General features: G+C 41.3%; 1 protein-coding gene across 1 annotated transcript; it reads right to left on the bottom strand.

The window, feature by feature from the left end:
• Positions 1-11,621: 11,621 nt before the first annotated feature.
• LOC131246964 (laccase-1-like) lies at positions 11,622-14,080 on the bottom strand (the record flags this gene model as incomplete). The annotated part of the gene is made up of 4 exons (XM_058247420.1): positions 11,622-12,843; positions 13,067-13,195; positions 13,335-13,576; positions 13,923-14,080. Coding segments are annotated over 4 exons (1,629 nt in total), but the record flags the coding sequence as incomplete, so codon positions are not given.

Below are 14,080 nucleotides of genomic sequence, written 5' to 3'. Positions count from 1 at the left end.
ATGCGATATGGCCCACTTGATGTATATAAGGCCCATGTGATGCGGCCCATTGTGATATGTGAGGCCCATATGATGAGGCTCAGTGTGATGTATGTGATGCCTATGTGATGAGGCCTAATGTGATGTATATGTGGCCCATGCGATGTGGCCCACTTGATGCATATAAAGCCCATGTGACGCGACCTATTGTGATATGTGAGGCCCATTATGTTGTATGTGAGGCCCTTATGTAAGGCCATGGGCCCCATTATATGTTTGGCCCTATGAGGGCCACTCCTTAGGAGCAATGTTAGTTGAATGTGCACATTGATGGGCAATGATGGTTAAATGTCCACATTGTGACCTTCCCTTAGGCCTCGTTTGGCCCATTCTTGATATGAGTAGGCCGTCTAGGCCCATCCTTGAGATGAGGAGAGTACATCATCATCATATAACATGCTTAGTATAGCTCCATGATCCATACTTATACGCATCATATGTATGCTTGTTATGAGGAGTGATTGATCATAGCACATGCCATTGGGCGGATTATTGCATGACTGGATGATATGACTCATACATCTCACATTTTGTGATATGACTACCGTATGCCCTAGCGACATCAGGGTCGTGGCCTCCACAGGCATGTCGTGAATGGCCAGATGGGACACCGAAAATCTTTTTCTACATGGGGTGTCATAGATGTCCCTGGGTGAAAGTCCTTAAACCCTCTTGGTACCAGAGGACGCCCCAACGTCTAAACCGAGTGGATATATATGAGCACATGAGGGCTGTATACTAGTAGGCCGCATCTCCCACTGTGTCGTAGTCGGTTGAGAAAGGGTGTGGCCTTACCCGCCCGAGGGAGTAGGCAATATTAGGCTGAGTCTGACTAACTCATAAATGGGTCCGCTGTCGATGAGCCGAGCTGATATTTGTAGGTGAATAGTGAGGTCTCTTCCACTTACCCAGTTACACGCTTGATGAGGCGGTAGGTGGCGTAGAGTGTACTGGACCCCGATGATGATCCCAGAGATGTATGGTACTAATATGTGGACTTATTGAGCAGGAGTTCAATACTCAACATTTTACTCATTCATTTATTCATTCACTATCCACTCGGGCTGGTGGTGCATAACTAATTATTATGTGTACCTTTACAATGGTCAGAATTTTGGTTGGGGCGGGCGACCAACCTGAGATCAGGAGTTTATCACATTGAGTCTGGCTATCTAAATTTAGGTATGAGACTAGTTTGGATAGAAGTCCCTTGTGATGGACCCCATAGCCTGCAATACTACGTACTATCACCCCAACTTCACACTCCAGCTTGGTCATTTCATTTGCACTGCATATTGCATTGCATCTTCAGCACATATCATTTGATTTATTATGCTTCTATATTGCGTAGCCTGAATAAGGTTGATGGTATTATGGACTTGTCAGGATTTGCATATTGCATTGTATCCTCAGCATATGATATTTGGCTTACTATGTCTCTGCATTGCATAGCTGATTTACATTGCTTCTTCAGTATATGATATTGGCTTATTATGTTTTTGCATCGCATAGCCTGGATAAGGTTGATATATTTATGGACTTATCGGCATGTTTTCGCATTACTCTGATATTGCATACTTGACACTTACCTTGCGCACACATTTGCACCACCCTCTAAGCTTTCTATAAGCTTATGCACGATAGATGCGTGCAGGTGGCGTTAGGTCGCAGCAGCGTTGAGCTTGGAGCGTGCAGCTGTCTTCTGGAGCTTTGATTTTTGATATATGTATTTTCGTTTCAGAACTGTATTCAATTGTTTATATTAGTGGATAGGTGATGATGATGTTGCCTTTGTGATTTTTGTAAACTTGTGGTTATGCTTCTTATGAGATAAATATATGTTAGAAAATTCTCCTCGTAAGATCCCAGGATCGGAATCTGGCGTATGGACGCTGGGAGCCGAGAATAAGGTACTATGGAGGCTGTCGACACCGGATTCGACGATCGAAAATTTTGTGAGACCAGTTTTCGAGTTTGGGGCGTGACAAATATAAATTAGACCATAGAGCCAAAAAGCATATTTTTGTTGGGTATGGTATTGGTGTGAAAGGTTATAGGTTATTTGACAAGGTCACATGCAAGGTCATCACTAATCATGATGTTAGGTTCGATGAAAGCTCCCTATTCCACAAGAATGATCAAGAGAAGTAAGAGGAACCAAAAAGGTTGATTGTAGACGTCTAGATTGACACAGATAATATTCAGGCAGAGACAAATGCGCAGACAGAGGTACAGGAGAAGGTGGAGTAGCCACCTATGAGAAGAAACCCACCGCGTGATCGCATATTACCGGCAAGATACAGGGATAACTCTAATATCGCATATACCCTTATTACAGATGAGGAGGACCCATCAACTATTTAGGAAGCTCTTGATGAGCCTGATGCAGAAAAGTGAAAGGCGGTTATGGACGACGAGATGGACTTGTTGCACAAAAATCACACATGAGAGCTGGTGGACCTTCCAGTGGGCCAAAAAGCAATCGGATGCAAGTGGTTATTTAAAAAGAAACAGGATAGATACAAAGCAAGGCTGGTAGTGAAGGTTTATGCTAAGAGAGAAAGAATCGACTTCACAGAGATATTCATGCCGGTGGTTAAGCAAGTATTTATTAGATTCGTGTTAGTGTTGGTTGCCCAATATGAACTCGAGCTGGAAAAGATGGATGTCAAGACTGTATTCTTGCACGAGGAGTTGGAAAAGTAGATCTACATGAAGCAACCAGAGGGCTACGAAGTTAAAAGGAAAGAGAAAATGGTTTGCAGGTTAATGAGGTTGTTGTACGGCTTAAAACAGTCGCTTAGGCAGTAGTATAAAAAAATTGATTCTTTCATGTTGAGTCAGAAATTTACTTGGAGTGAATACAATCACTGTGTTTATTACAAGACACTGAGTGATGATAAATTCATCATCCCAGTATTGTATGTTGATAATATGTTGATCTCCTGTCATGATGTGTCTGAAATCAATGTACTGAAGACTCAGTTATCAGGGACATTCGAGATGAAAGATCTAGGGGCTGCAAAAAGGGTTCTCGACATATATATTCATAGAGACAGGAAGAGGAGCAGACTTTGGTTATCACAGGTAGAATACCTTTAAAATGTGTTGATGAAGTATGAGATGAACCAGGCAAAACCAGTGAGCGTTCCCCATGCAGCTAACTTCAAGCTTTCCTCAAAATAATGTCTTAAATTAAATGAGAAAAACAAGTTATGTCTTATGTGACTTATTTAAATGCAGTTGGCAGTTTAATGTATGCCATGGTCTGTACGAGACTAGATATTTCATAGGCAGTTGGTGTTGTGAGGAGATACATGTCAAACTCCAGTAAACAACATTAGAAAGCGGTGAAATGACTACTCGATTCATTCGAGGTACAAAAGACTACATTTTAACTTTTGAGAAGACAGGGGCAAAGTTGGTAGGGTATGTGGATTCAGACTATACAGGCAGTGTGGATTCTAGAAGTCTACTTTAGGATACTCGTTTGTACTAGCGGGTGGAACAATTAGTTGAATGTCGAAACTTCAGTTTGTGGTGGCTCTTTCCACGACCGAAACAGAATATATGGCAGTGATAGAAGCGTTTAAGGAATGTGTTTGGTTAAGAGGTATGATAAATTAATTGGAATTTCAGCAGGAGGCCGTGTCGATTAACTGTGATAGCGAGAGCGATATCAATTTGGCTAAAAATTCTATTTATCACTCTCGTACTAAACACATTGATGTTCGTCACCACTTTATCCGACAAATGCTTGAAGAATGAGGCATAACACTGGAGAAGATTCACACCAACGTGAATCCGACAAACATGTTGCAAGGTTGTTCCTATATAGAATTTCAAGTTCTGTGCAACTTCTTTGGGCTTGGCGATGACATAAAAGGATGGAGTGTACACGAGAAGCATTGATGAAGGTATGATACGAGGCAGAGATAAGAGAAGAGGACAAGAAGCTACACGTTTGATGATTGAAGACATGGCGGAGATTATTATTGTCAAAGATGTCTTTAATCTATTATTGGGCTCGATGACATCGAGAGAGCTTCGATGACATCGAAGCTAGTTTGATGACATCGAGTATTTTTAGAATTTTCAGCCCCTGTCGTTGGACTGTTTTTGTCATTCTTCGATGACATCAAAGGTTGCTTGATGTCATCAAACGTTTACAGCTTTTGTTACGGAAACACAGATTCTGCAAAAAAATATTTTCGATTTTGTTTAGGTTTCTTTCTAAACATATAAATAGGGATGTATACGGGACTGGGATGTATTCTAAGGCATTTTAAGGTTTCTAAAAGGGTTCTAGGATTTCAAGGGGTGAGAAAGGTGAGGTTTGAGGATTGCTCAAGTCGGGTAAGTCCTCTATCTTTGCAATTTGTGCTTTCATAGTGGAATTTCTGTCACTTTGTGCCTTGTTTTTTTTTCTCGAAAGGGTTTTCCAAGTCAAATCTTTGTGTTCTCTTGTGTTCGCTTGGTGCTCTTGAATTGTTATCCTAGATCCATCTCTGTGTGATTCCGCAACACAATCCCTAACACGGATTGATGTCTTTTAAATGGATGGTTGAAAGTAAAATAGTGGGTGGTCCGAATTTGAAAGGAAAAAAATTAGATTGTTAATTTTATTTCTCAATGATTTTGACTGTTTGGATTGCTGTCAACTATGGCATGTCTATGGTTGAAGAGTCACCCTATGATCACAGGATTGGTGGATGTATTGATCAATCTGGACTGACCAGATGATACCCTGTCTTTTGGATGTGTTAATTGTAAAGAAGAAAGAAATTGTTGGTGTGATCGGACGTTTCTAACCATTCAAGATATAAACCTTTTTTATGGACCATTAGATTGCTCTATACTTTTGTTGACCTTCCAAACATGGGCGACGGATCAGATATTCATGAGCTTCCATTTCACACGGTATTTTCCTTGCTACTCATCCAAGAGGTGCCCCACTAATCAGACGATTCAGATCCACCAGCAAAGTGTTCAAGGTTGTATTTTTTTTTATAGAGTTCCAATACAACTAGTTGGTTTAGACCAGTAGGACGTTGAAAACATTGATGTTAACAATCCATTCATTCCATCCCACTATTAGCAAGTGGCAGGGGATTATCCAAAAATCACACAGATCCACAGTTTTAAGACTTGGCGATCAGATTAATTCGTTTGTTCTCCTGACTACTTGCCTGAGTTAGGGGTGTTTCAGCCCAACTCACATAAGTTTTGGGGTTTTCTAGAATAGACTTGTCGTATCAAAGCGAATAGGGTAGTACTGAATCCGAGTCAACTCGAGTCTTAAAACCATGCACATACGAGATAACACTGCTCCTTTGATTGTTGAGGGTGTTATATAACTTCGATTCATATGCACGACTGGAACCAAGCCTGAAAATGCTATTTGGCATAAATTCAATTGTTCATACGATGTGTGTGCATGTCAAGTGTGTCAAAGCCGAATGTGGCTCGAATCACCATAGACGCCTTTGTTGAGATGTGGAGCCACATCTGGACAGGGTTGCTCAACCAGTCGAGTGCCCTGCTTGACCGGTCGAGTGGCCCACTCGACCAGTCGAGGGATGGCTCGACTCAAAGTCTAGCGAGCATCAGTTTTTTTGTTCTGAGGTGCTCGACCGGTCGAGGCCCATGCTTGATCAGTTGAGGGTCCGCTCAACCAGTCAAGCAACCTGCTCGACCAGTCGAGGTTAGGCAGTTTCGTTTTGCGGATTTGATATGAACTGCCGAAATTTGAGTCGGTTTCGCAAGGGTGCGAAAGGAAAATTGCCTAAACTATAAATAGGGGTCCCTAGGGCTTTTCTAGGGTTAAGGTGAGATATTCTAAAGTGTGGGCAAAGGATTTTCTTTATACATCCAAGGAAAAAAGGTTAGTATATTACTTATAATCTCGTTTTCTTCATAGTAGAAGTTTGCACCCGTGGTTTTTTACCCTTGTTTGGAGTTTTTCCACGTATATCTTGTCTTGTGGTTTGTTTGGTATGCTTTGATTCTACTTCTAGATTATATTTCTTTTTATTTATCGTTTGTGAGTGAGACCGGAGATTGGATCTCGGTTCACTGCGTTGTTGGCGTGCTACGCAATAGCCTTGTGACTCTAGATGTCAAAATAGATCGATTAAGATTAGATATATGAAAATCCACCATTTATAAAGCTACTCATTCTAAAGAATTAGGCGCTTGGCAAAGAGGAAAGTCCGTCCTTTGTCAAATGCTTTTTTCTTTTGAATTTTTTTTTGTTTTTTTAATGCCTGTGAAGAATGGACTTTCTATTAAGTGCGGACTGCTTCACCATTTAATAATAAAAAATATAACTTAAAAGAAATAAATTGCAGTGAAGTTGATAAAATTAATATTTCTAAAGTAATTATGATAAGTTGAAAAGAAAAATAAAAAGAATAATTAATTACAATTTATTCATTACCTAGTCGATTGGTAGGCTTCGTAGGGAATAAGGTTATTGGGCATGAAAGCTGAATCGCCGGCTTGGATCACCTACTTAGCTACTTCATGGCAAAAGGTCATTAGGGATGACAGTTCGTTGATCATCACTTGATTAGGCTTTGTTGTGTTAGATAATCATGATTCTTTGGAGGGGTGGTCTTTTTTTTTTTTTTTTTTCTGTAAAACTTCAGTAATTGCCTTTATGTGGAGGAAAGAACCATTTTAGTGCCATGAATCTGACATGGAGGGCATGGGGCCTGCCTAAAACAGGATTAGACTTAATCATGATTTTGTAGGATCCCCTACCCAAAGGGATCCTAATATTTTGATAAATTCTACATGCTGGTAATTGGCCTTCTAGTAATAGTCATATTTGATGTATTTATGCTTGACACCGACACATCTCTACACGGTGGATCAAGCATGCACCACAACATGGTGGTTATAGAGCACTATCTCTTGAGTAATAGATTGAATCCTATACCAACAATTAAAACTTGAAACTAATCCCATGGTTTTGACATATGTACCGGTGAACCCTTCTTTTTTTTGAAAGACTAGATTCTGAGTACTAAGCATTGTTCTCATGTTACTGCTTCAGGTTCTTCGATTACAAGTGAATAATGGGATCCCTATTAAGAGTTGGTTTGATGACCCTTCAGATCATGCACTAAGTTCTTTAATTCCCTTCTTAGAGACCTTGGTTGATGCTGATGACGTCCATCCTATAATTGCAAAGCGATACAGTAATAAGGAGCAGCCCATCTTCCCTTCTCTGTTGAAAGTTCAGCCCAACTCTCCCCTTTGTACTGATGCATCAACTATAAAATAAGTTATTCAAATACAATTATGTTTGGATTTGTTCTGCAGAATCACACATATATGGATCTAGGATAGCAATCCAAGAGCACCAAGCACACACAAGAGAACACAAAGATTTAACGTGGAAAATCCTTTGGGGAAAAAACCACAGCACGAAGCGACAGAAATCCACTATGAAAGCATTAATTTCAAAGAGAAAAGACTTACCCGATTCAAACAACCTCGAATCTCACCCTTGCTACACCCTTTGTAAACTCTAAAACCATTTTAGAAACCCTTGGAATACCTTTAGAATGCCTTAAAATACTTTAGAAAGGCTTAGAGACTCCTATTTATAGTTTAAGAAACCCCACTTTCTCACCGACTTTAGAATAGTTATGTAGTCCATGCGCAATCTGTGTAACCTTCAACTAGTCGAAGCTTCGATTAGTCGAGCCTAGCCTTTGAATAGTCGAGGATCACGAAAATTCCAAACTTTTCCAGATTTAAGACATCTTTTAACAACAATCTCTATCATGTCTTCAATCTTCAAATGTGTAGCTTCTTGCCCTCTTCTCTCATATCTATGTCATATCATAGCTTCAATCAATGCTTCTCGTGCACACTCTGTCCTTCTTTTATGCCATCGCTAAGCATAGAGAAGTTACACAGAACTTGAACGTCTCTGTAGGAATGACCTTAGTGAACATGTCTGCCAGATCTGAATCTACATGCTCAACCACCTTTGCTCCTGATTCTCAAAAAATAAAATGTATTTTTCTGTACTTCGAATGTATCAAAGTAACCATCTCACCACCATCTAATGTTGCTTGGAGTATTTTTTCGTAACACTGATTGTCTGTGAAATAACCGATCTAATACAGATCATGGCAGGCATTGCCAACCACATTCAAATAAGGCTCATGAGACATCCTGTTTTTCCTCATCTGTTTTGGGACACGTCCTGAGGAAAACTTGGAGTGAGTCGCGTAGGGAACTCTCACTGGCTTAGTCAGGTCCATCTCATACCTACTCAAGGTATTCTACTTGTGATTACCAAAGCCTGCTCCTCTTCCAGTCTCTATGAATATCAATGCCAAGAACCATATTTGCAACCCCCCGATCCTTCATCTCGAATGTCCCACTTAACCGAGTCTATAGTATGTTGATTTCAGATATGACATGATTAGCGATCTACATGTCATTAACATATAATTCCCGACTCACCATGAAGGAATCAGATTTTATACCACTGCCTAGGCGACAGGTTATACCACGACCTCCTGCAAACTTTTTTTCTCAACCCCTTTAAACTTCGAACTGCTCTGGTTGCTTTATATAGATCTACTCTTCCAATTTCCCATGCAGAATTGCAGACTCTACATCCATCCTTTTTAGCTCGAGATCACATTAGCCAACCAGTGCCAATACGAATCTTATAGACACCTACTATACCGTCGGCGCGAATATCTCTGAGAAGTCGATCCCTTCTCTCTGAGCATAACTCTTCACTACCAGCCTCGCTCTGTATCTATGTTATATCCCCTTGAAGATCCACCTGCATCCAACCACTTTTCGACCCACTGGAAGCTCCACCAGCTCCTATGTATCAACCTGGTACAATGAGTCCATCATATCGCTCATAGTCACCTTCCACTTCTCAGCACCAGGCTTACTTAGAGCCATTTGAATAGTAGACGGATCCCCCTCGTCTGTAACGAGAGCATATGCGATATTGGAGTCGTCCATATACCTCGTTGATCACCTGCGATTATGTGGTGTGATTCTTCTCACAGGTAAATGCTCCACCTGCTCTGTATCTCTATCTGGGCATCTTAGCCTTCATGCCCGACTTGCTCATGTGGCCATGCCCAGTATGCTACACACGTGCAGAGGTGAAATCTGCTACAGCCACTGCAGCTCCACCCGTTGAAGTGCTCCCTATCAACCTGTAAGGATTACTGAGTCGTTGCGCTTTCATGATGACACGTGCCCTCTTATATACTTTAAGGGCACAATCAATACCCGTGAACTTGCATCCTTTTGCCTCAAGTACACAAAGAAAAATCAGATTCTTTTTCAAATCAGGAACGTGCCTGACATCAATCAAGGTACGCTTCACCCCATCAAACATCTTGGTGTGTACCGTACCAATAGCCACAACATTGCAGGCATTGTCATTGCTCATAAACACCCGTCCACCATCACACTCCCTGTAGCTGGTAAACCAACTCTGATGAGGAGTCATGTGAAATGATGGCCCTGTGTCTAGAATCCACTCGCCCCTACAATCATTGTATGAGCGACTGATTGTAGACACAGTCAAGACATCATCATCACATCCACTCGTTCCATCTGACGTGGCACCGTTGACCTCCCTGTATGAAGTCTCAGATTCTTCTCTCTTAGATTTAGGATTTGTACAATCCTTCTTCATGTGTCATTTCATCCCACAGTTCCAGCACTTTATTTTACCTTTGCCCTTGCCCTTGGATTTAGATCTAGAACTTAAAGATCCTATACTCTGTTTAGAATTCCTGCCCCTCGTAAACAGTGCATCAGAAGATGTCTTTATGTCACCGTTTAGTTTTCTTATAGCTTTCCCTTGAAGCGCTGAGATAACGGTGTCGACATTTAGGGTTTTATTTGTGGTGCACATTGTGTCATTGAATGACTCATACGATGCGAGAAGAGAATTTAGCAACATACATGCTTGTTTCTCATATTTCATCACTTCTTCTATATCCAGTAATTTGTAAACCAATTTATTAAAGTTGTTGATGTGGGCCTCCAGATCTCCACCCTCAGCCATCTTGAAGTTATACTATTGTCTATTCAAGTGTATACGATTTTTAGAGGATTGTTTCGCATAGACATTCTCTAACTTCCCCCATAACTTAGCCGCAGTTTTTTCTCTCATGACATTGTAGAGAACCTCATCCGTGAGATACAAACAGATGGAGGCTAAAGAATTACTATCAAGAGTCTCCCATTCTTCATCCTTCATAGTCGGTTTTCGCTCCTCAAGAGCCTTAGCTTCGCCTTACTTGGTTAATAGACTAATCATCTTAATCTTCTATAACTCAAAATTATTTTTGCCTGAGTACTTCTCAATATCAAACATGGCGTTTCCCATTATTGCTAATCCTGCAGATTCAGATCTGTGCCCCAACGATAGCTCTGATACCACTTGTTGTGATTTGTTTTGCAGAATCACATAGAGATGGATTTAAGATAGCAATCCAAGAGCACCAAGCACACACAAGAGAACACAAAGATTTAACGTGGAAAACCCTTTCGGAAAAAAACCATGGCACAAAGTGACAGAAATCCACTATAAAAGCATAAATTACAAAATGAAAAGACTTATCCGATTCGAACAACCTCGAATCTCATCATTGTTACACCTTTCGCAAACTCTAAAACGCTTTTACAAACCCTTGGAATACTTTTAGAATGTCTTAGAATACTTTAGAAATGCCCTAGAGACTCCTATTTATAGTTTAGGAAACCTCACTTTCGCACTGACTTTGGAATAGTACGGAAACCACATCAAATTTACATAGTCCACGCGCAGTCCGTGTAACCTTCGACTAGTCGAAGCAGGGCTTTAACCAGTGAAAGCTTCGACTAGTCGAGCCTGACCTTCGATTGGTCGAGGATCACGGAAATTCCAAACTTTTTCAGATTTAAGACATCTTTTAATAACAAACTACTCTTATTGTTAGGAGGAGAAAGCATTACAACTCGCCTAAGAATAATCTTTGGTGGGGACTTCTAGATATATGATCTGGATGATCACATGGTTAGAAGGGGCGAACAGATTCATTAAGCGTGAAGGCTCTTCTAATTTACGTGGGTCGTGTTAAAACTAGGTTTTTTGTAGTAGTTTTTTTTTTTTTTTTTTCTCTCCTCTTCTTCTCTTTTCTTTCCTGCCGAGAAAAATGCATTTATTGCATACGGGTGTGTGAATGATTTCACATTGAAATAGTTGTGATGGACTTCCAATTGCTTGTACATATATCTACTGGTATGGATATGCATTGGATCAAAAGCTTAATTTGCAATTTGAAGTTTTTGTGAGACCTTATATTCCAAAATCCTTTTGAAGGACAACCGAGTCATTTTGGAAAATGTCTTTATGAGACATTACATGATCAATACTGTTGTCCTAGTGGGCCCAATCTAGGAGATTTTTTGGGAGTGGGCCATTCACAGTGTGGCCTGCGGCATCAAACATCAGTAGGAGATTGAAAAAGAAGAAGGGAGACGCATTTCTGACATGCTACTTAATCCCTGTAACAAATGTATTCAATGGCTGATTTTATTTTTTTAATTGTTCCTCGCCCCAAGTAGGCAATGAAGTGGGGCGTGGATAATCACAACTTATTGGAATCACATAATTACTTGTGAATGAGCGATTGGATGAACAGTAATGAAAGAATCAGCATTGGGGAAGATCTTTGGGAGGGGGAAGGATGGACTGAGAAGGCTCAGGCCCATTACTGACGACATACGCCGTGGCTAATCCCCATGTCGTGTGCACCTCAAGATGGCAGTGCAAGAACCAAACGCCAGGATTAGTCGTTTGGAATCTGATTGCCACCCATCCAGCACTTGGGACTGCCACAGTATTCCTCTCAGGCGGGTCCACCAGATTGTAACCCGCTGGGTCCTGCTCACTGTTGAAGTTTCCGAATCCGCTGCCAACAATGAAGAAGTTATGGCCGTGGATGTGGATGGGGTGATTCTCCACATTGATAAAGCTGGTGTCTTGAAGAACAAACTCCAAGTTGGTGCCGTAAGGGACAACGATCATCTTAGTTCCAAATTCAGAGTTCATGTTGGCGTCGAGCGGAGTTGGGGCAGTGTAATTGAAAGGGTGAGTTGGGTTTTCGGGGAAATCTGACAGGAGACCGCCATTAGTGAGGTTGCCATAACAGGACTCCAAGATGGAAACAGGTGGGCGAATGAAGGATTGGTTGTTAAGGGAGGCCGAAAGTCGTTTGCCATAGAAGCCTTTGCATATCTTATTTGGGGGACAGTTTTGGAGGTTGAGGCTTACAGAGAGGAACAGGTGCTTGTCGACTGTCTGGGGGACATTGCATGGGAAGCTGAAAGAAGCAAGGCTCCGGAGTTTGTTGGAGAAGTCGGTGTTGAAGGCAGTGTCTCGCATGGGTGGAAGGAAATCAAGAGAGATGTTTTGGGGATCGTTGGGTGTTGCCGTTTTCAAGGTCTTTCCATAATGTAGGAAGCCAACGGTGGTGGTGTTGTCGAAGGGGACGATGGCAGTGACATACGGCCTGGCTGCGATAGTGAAGTCTCCAGCACCAGATACGATGTTGGCTGTAAGCAGGACGGTGGTGGTCTGTCCAGGAGCAATCATGACGGCTGGTGTCGCTAACTGTTTCACATATGCCCCATCAATCTCTACGACAGTCAATGTGTGGTTGGCAATGGCGAAGAAGAGCTCGGCATTGAGAGCGGCGTTGATGATTCGCAACATGTACGTTTTGCCGTATTCTACAGTCTGAATGAATGTATCTGCACGATGGATGACACAAGAATCACATGATCTACCTTGGATGCATGGAGTAGAAAGCATGCTACGTAGAGGATAGCTAGAACGGTTAGGTGTGAAAATACCCATAATGCAACTTCTCTGTAGGTGAACTCAAAGTGAATTTCATGTAGGAGTATTCATTCACCTGCAGTGAACGTTCATTACGGGTGTTTCACGTCATGAAAAAGATATAGAGGCGTGTACCTTGAACAGAACATGGGTACAAAGGTCCTGGCAATCCGTTGATAGTGAAAGCATTTGATACATCTGGGCCCCCTCCGTACATTACCGTCTCTGCTTCTACTGCTATCACATCTTCATTCCACCATTCACCTGTATTTTTTTTATTTTTTTTTGGAATTTAACATTAACAAGAAAAAAAAAACATTTTATTACTTTATTTTTGGCATTGATTACCATTAAAATAATTAGTACCCATTTTCCATAATTAAGAGTTTTTTTTTTTCCTTACCGAGAATTATGGGAACCTCAGCTTCAATTGGAATAGCAAATGGATAAGGTAATCGAGGGTAGATGATGAAAGCTCCATGGACAGTTGCCCTCTGCCAGGAGAGATGGGCATGCCACCATAGAGTACCCCTTTGATTAATGACCGTGAATTTGTACGTGTAAGATTGGTTTGTTTGTATGGGGCACTGGGTTATGTAAGCTGGCCCATCAGCCCACCCTGTCCTCACTTGCTTTATTCCATGCCTATCAAGCAATACAATAACAATTAACGTTTAATCAAACAATTATATTATTAAAATGACATGGCATCATCACAGCCCTTCAAATAAGGGGCCTCCAAAATGGACAATGAGATTATTTTACTGTTACTATCTATTTTGGGCGGCCTTATTTGTATGTCTGCAATCATCCAATTACGTTATTATTTTATTTTTTTGGGTCATGTGCCAGTTATTGTGGATTCTTCCCATTCGATGGTTTTTGTTGATCATAGCTGGGCTTATGTGGGCCCCACATATGAATTTGCATCGTAATTAGAGTCGATCATGATTATCATTTCATTAGTTGAGAAAATGGGAGGAAGGCTAACCAGTGGACGGTAGTGTTGTAGGTAACATTGTTAGTGACCTTGATCTCAACCTCATCACCCTCATTGACAGCGATGGTGGGCCCCGGATACTCTCCGTTCACTGTGAGAATAGGCTTGGTGCTGCACGTACGGGTCACTGTCTTCCATTCCAGCTGCAA

Source organism: Magnolia sinica, chromosome 5 (assembly GCF_029962835.1).
Source record: "Magnolia sinica isolate HGM2019 chromosome 5, MsV1, whole genome shotgun sequence".
NCBI classification, from domain to species: Eukaryota; Viridiplantae; Streptophyta; class Magnoliopsida; order Magnoliales; family Magnoliaceae; genus Magnolia; species Magnolia sinica.
Note: the sequence above shows the minus strand (reverse complement) of the source record. Positions and strands in the feature narration are given on the sequence as shown.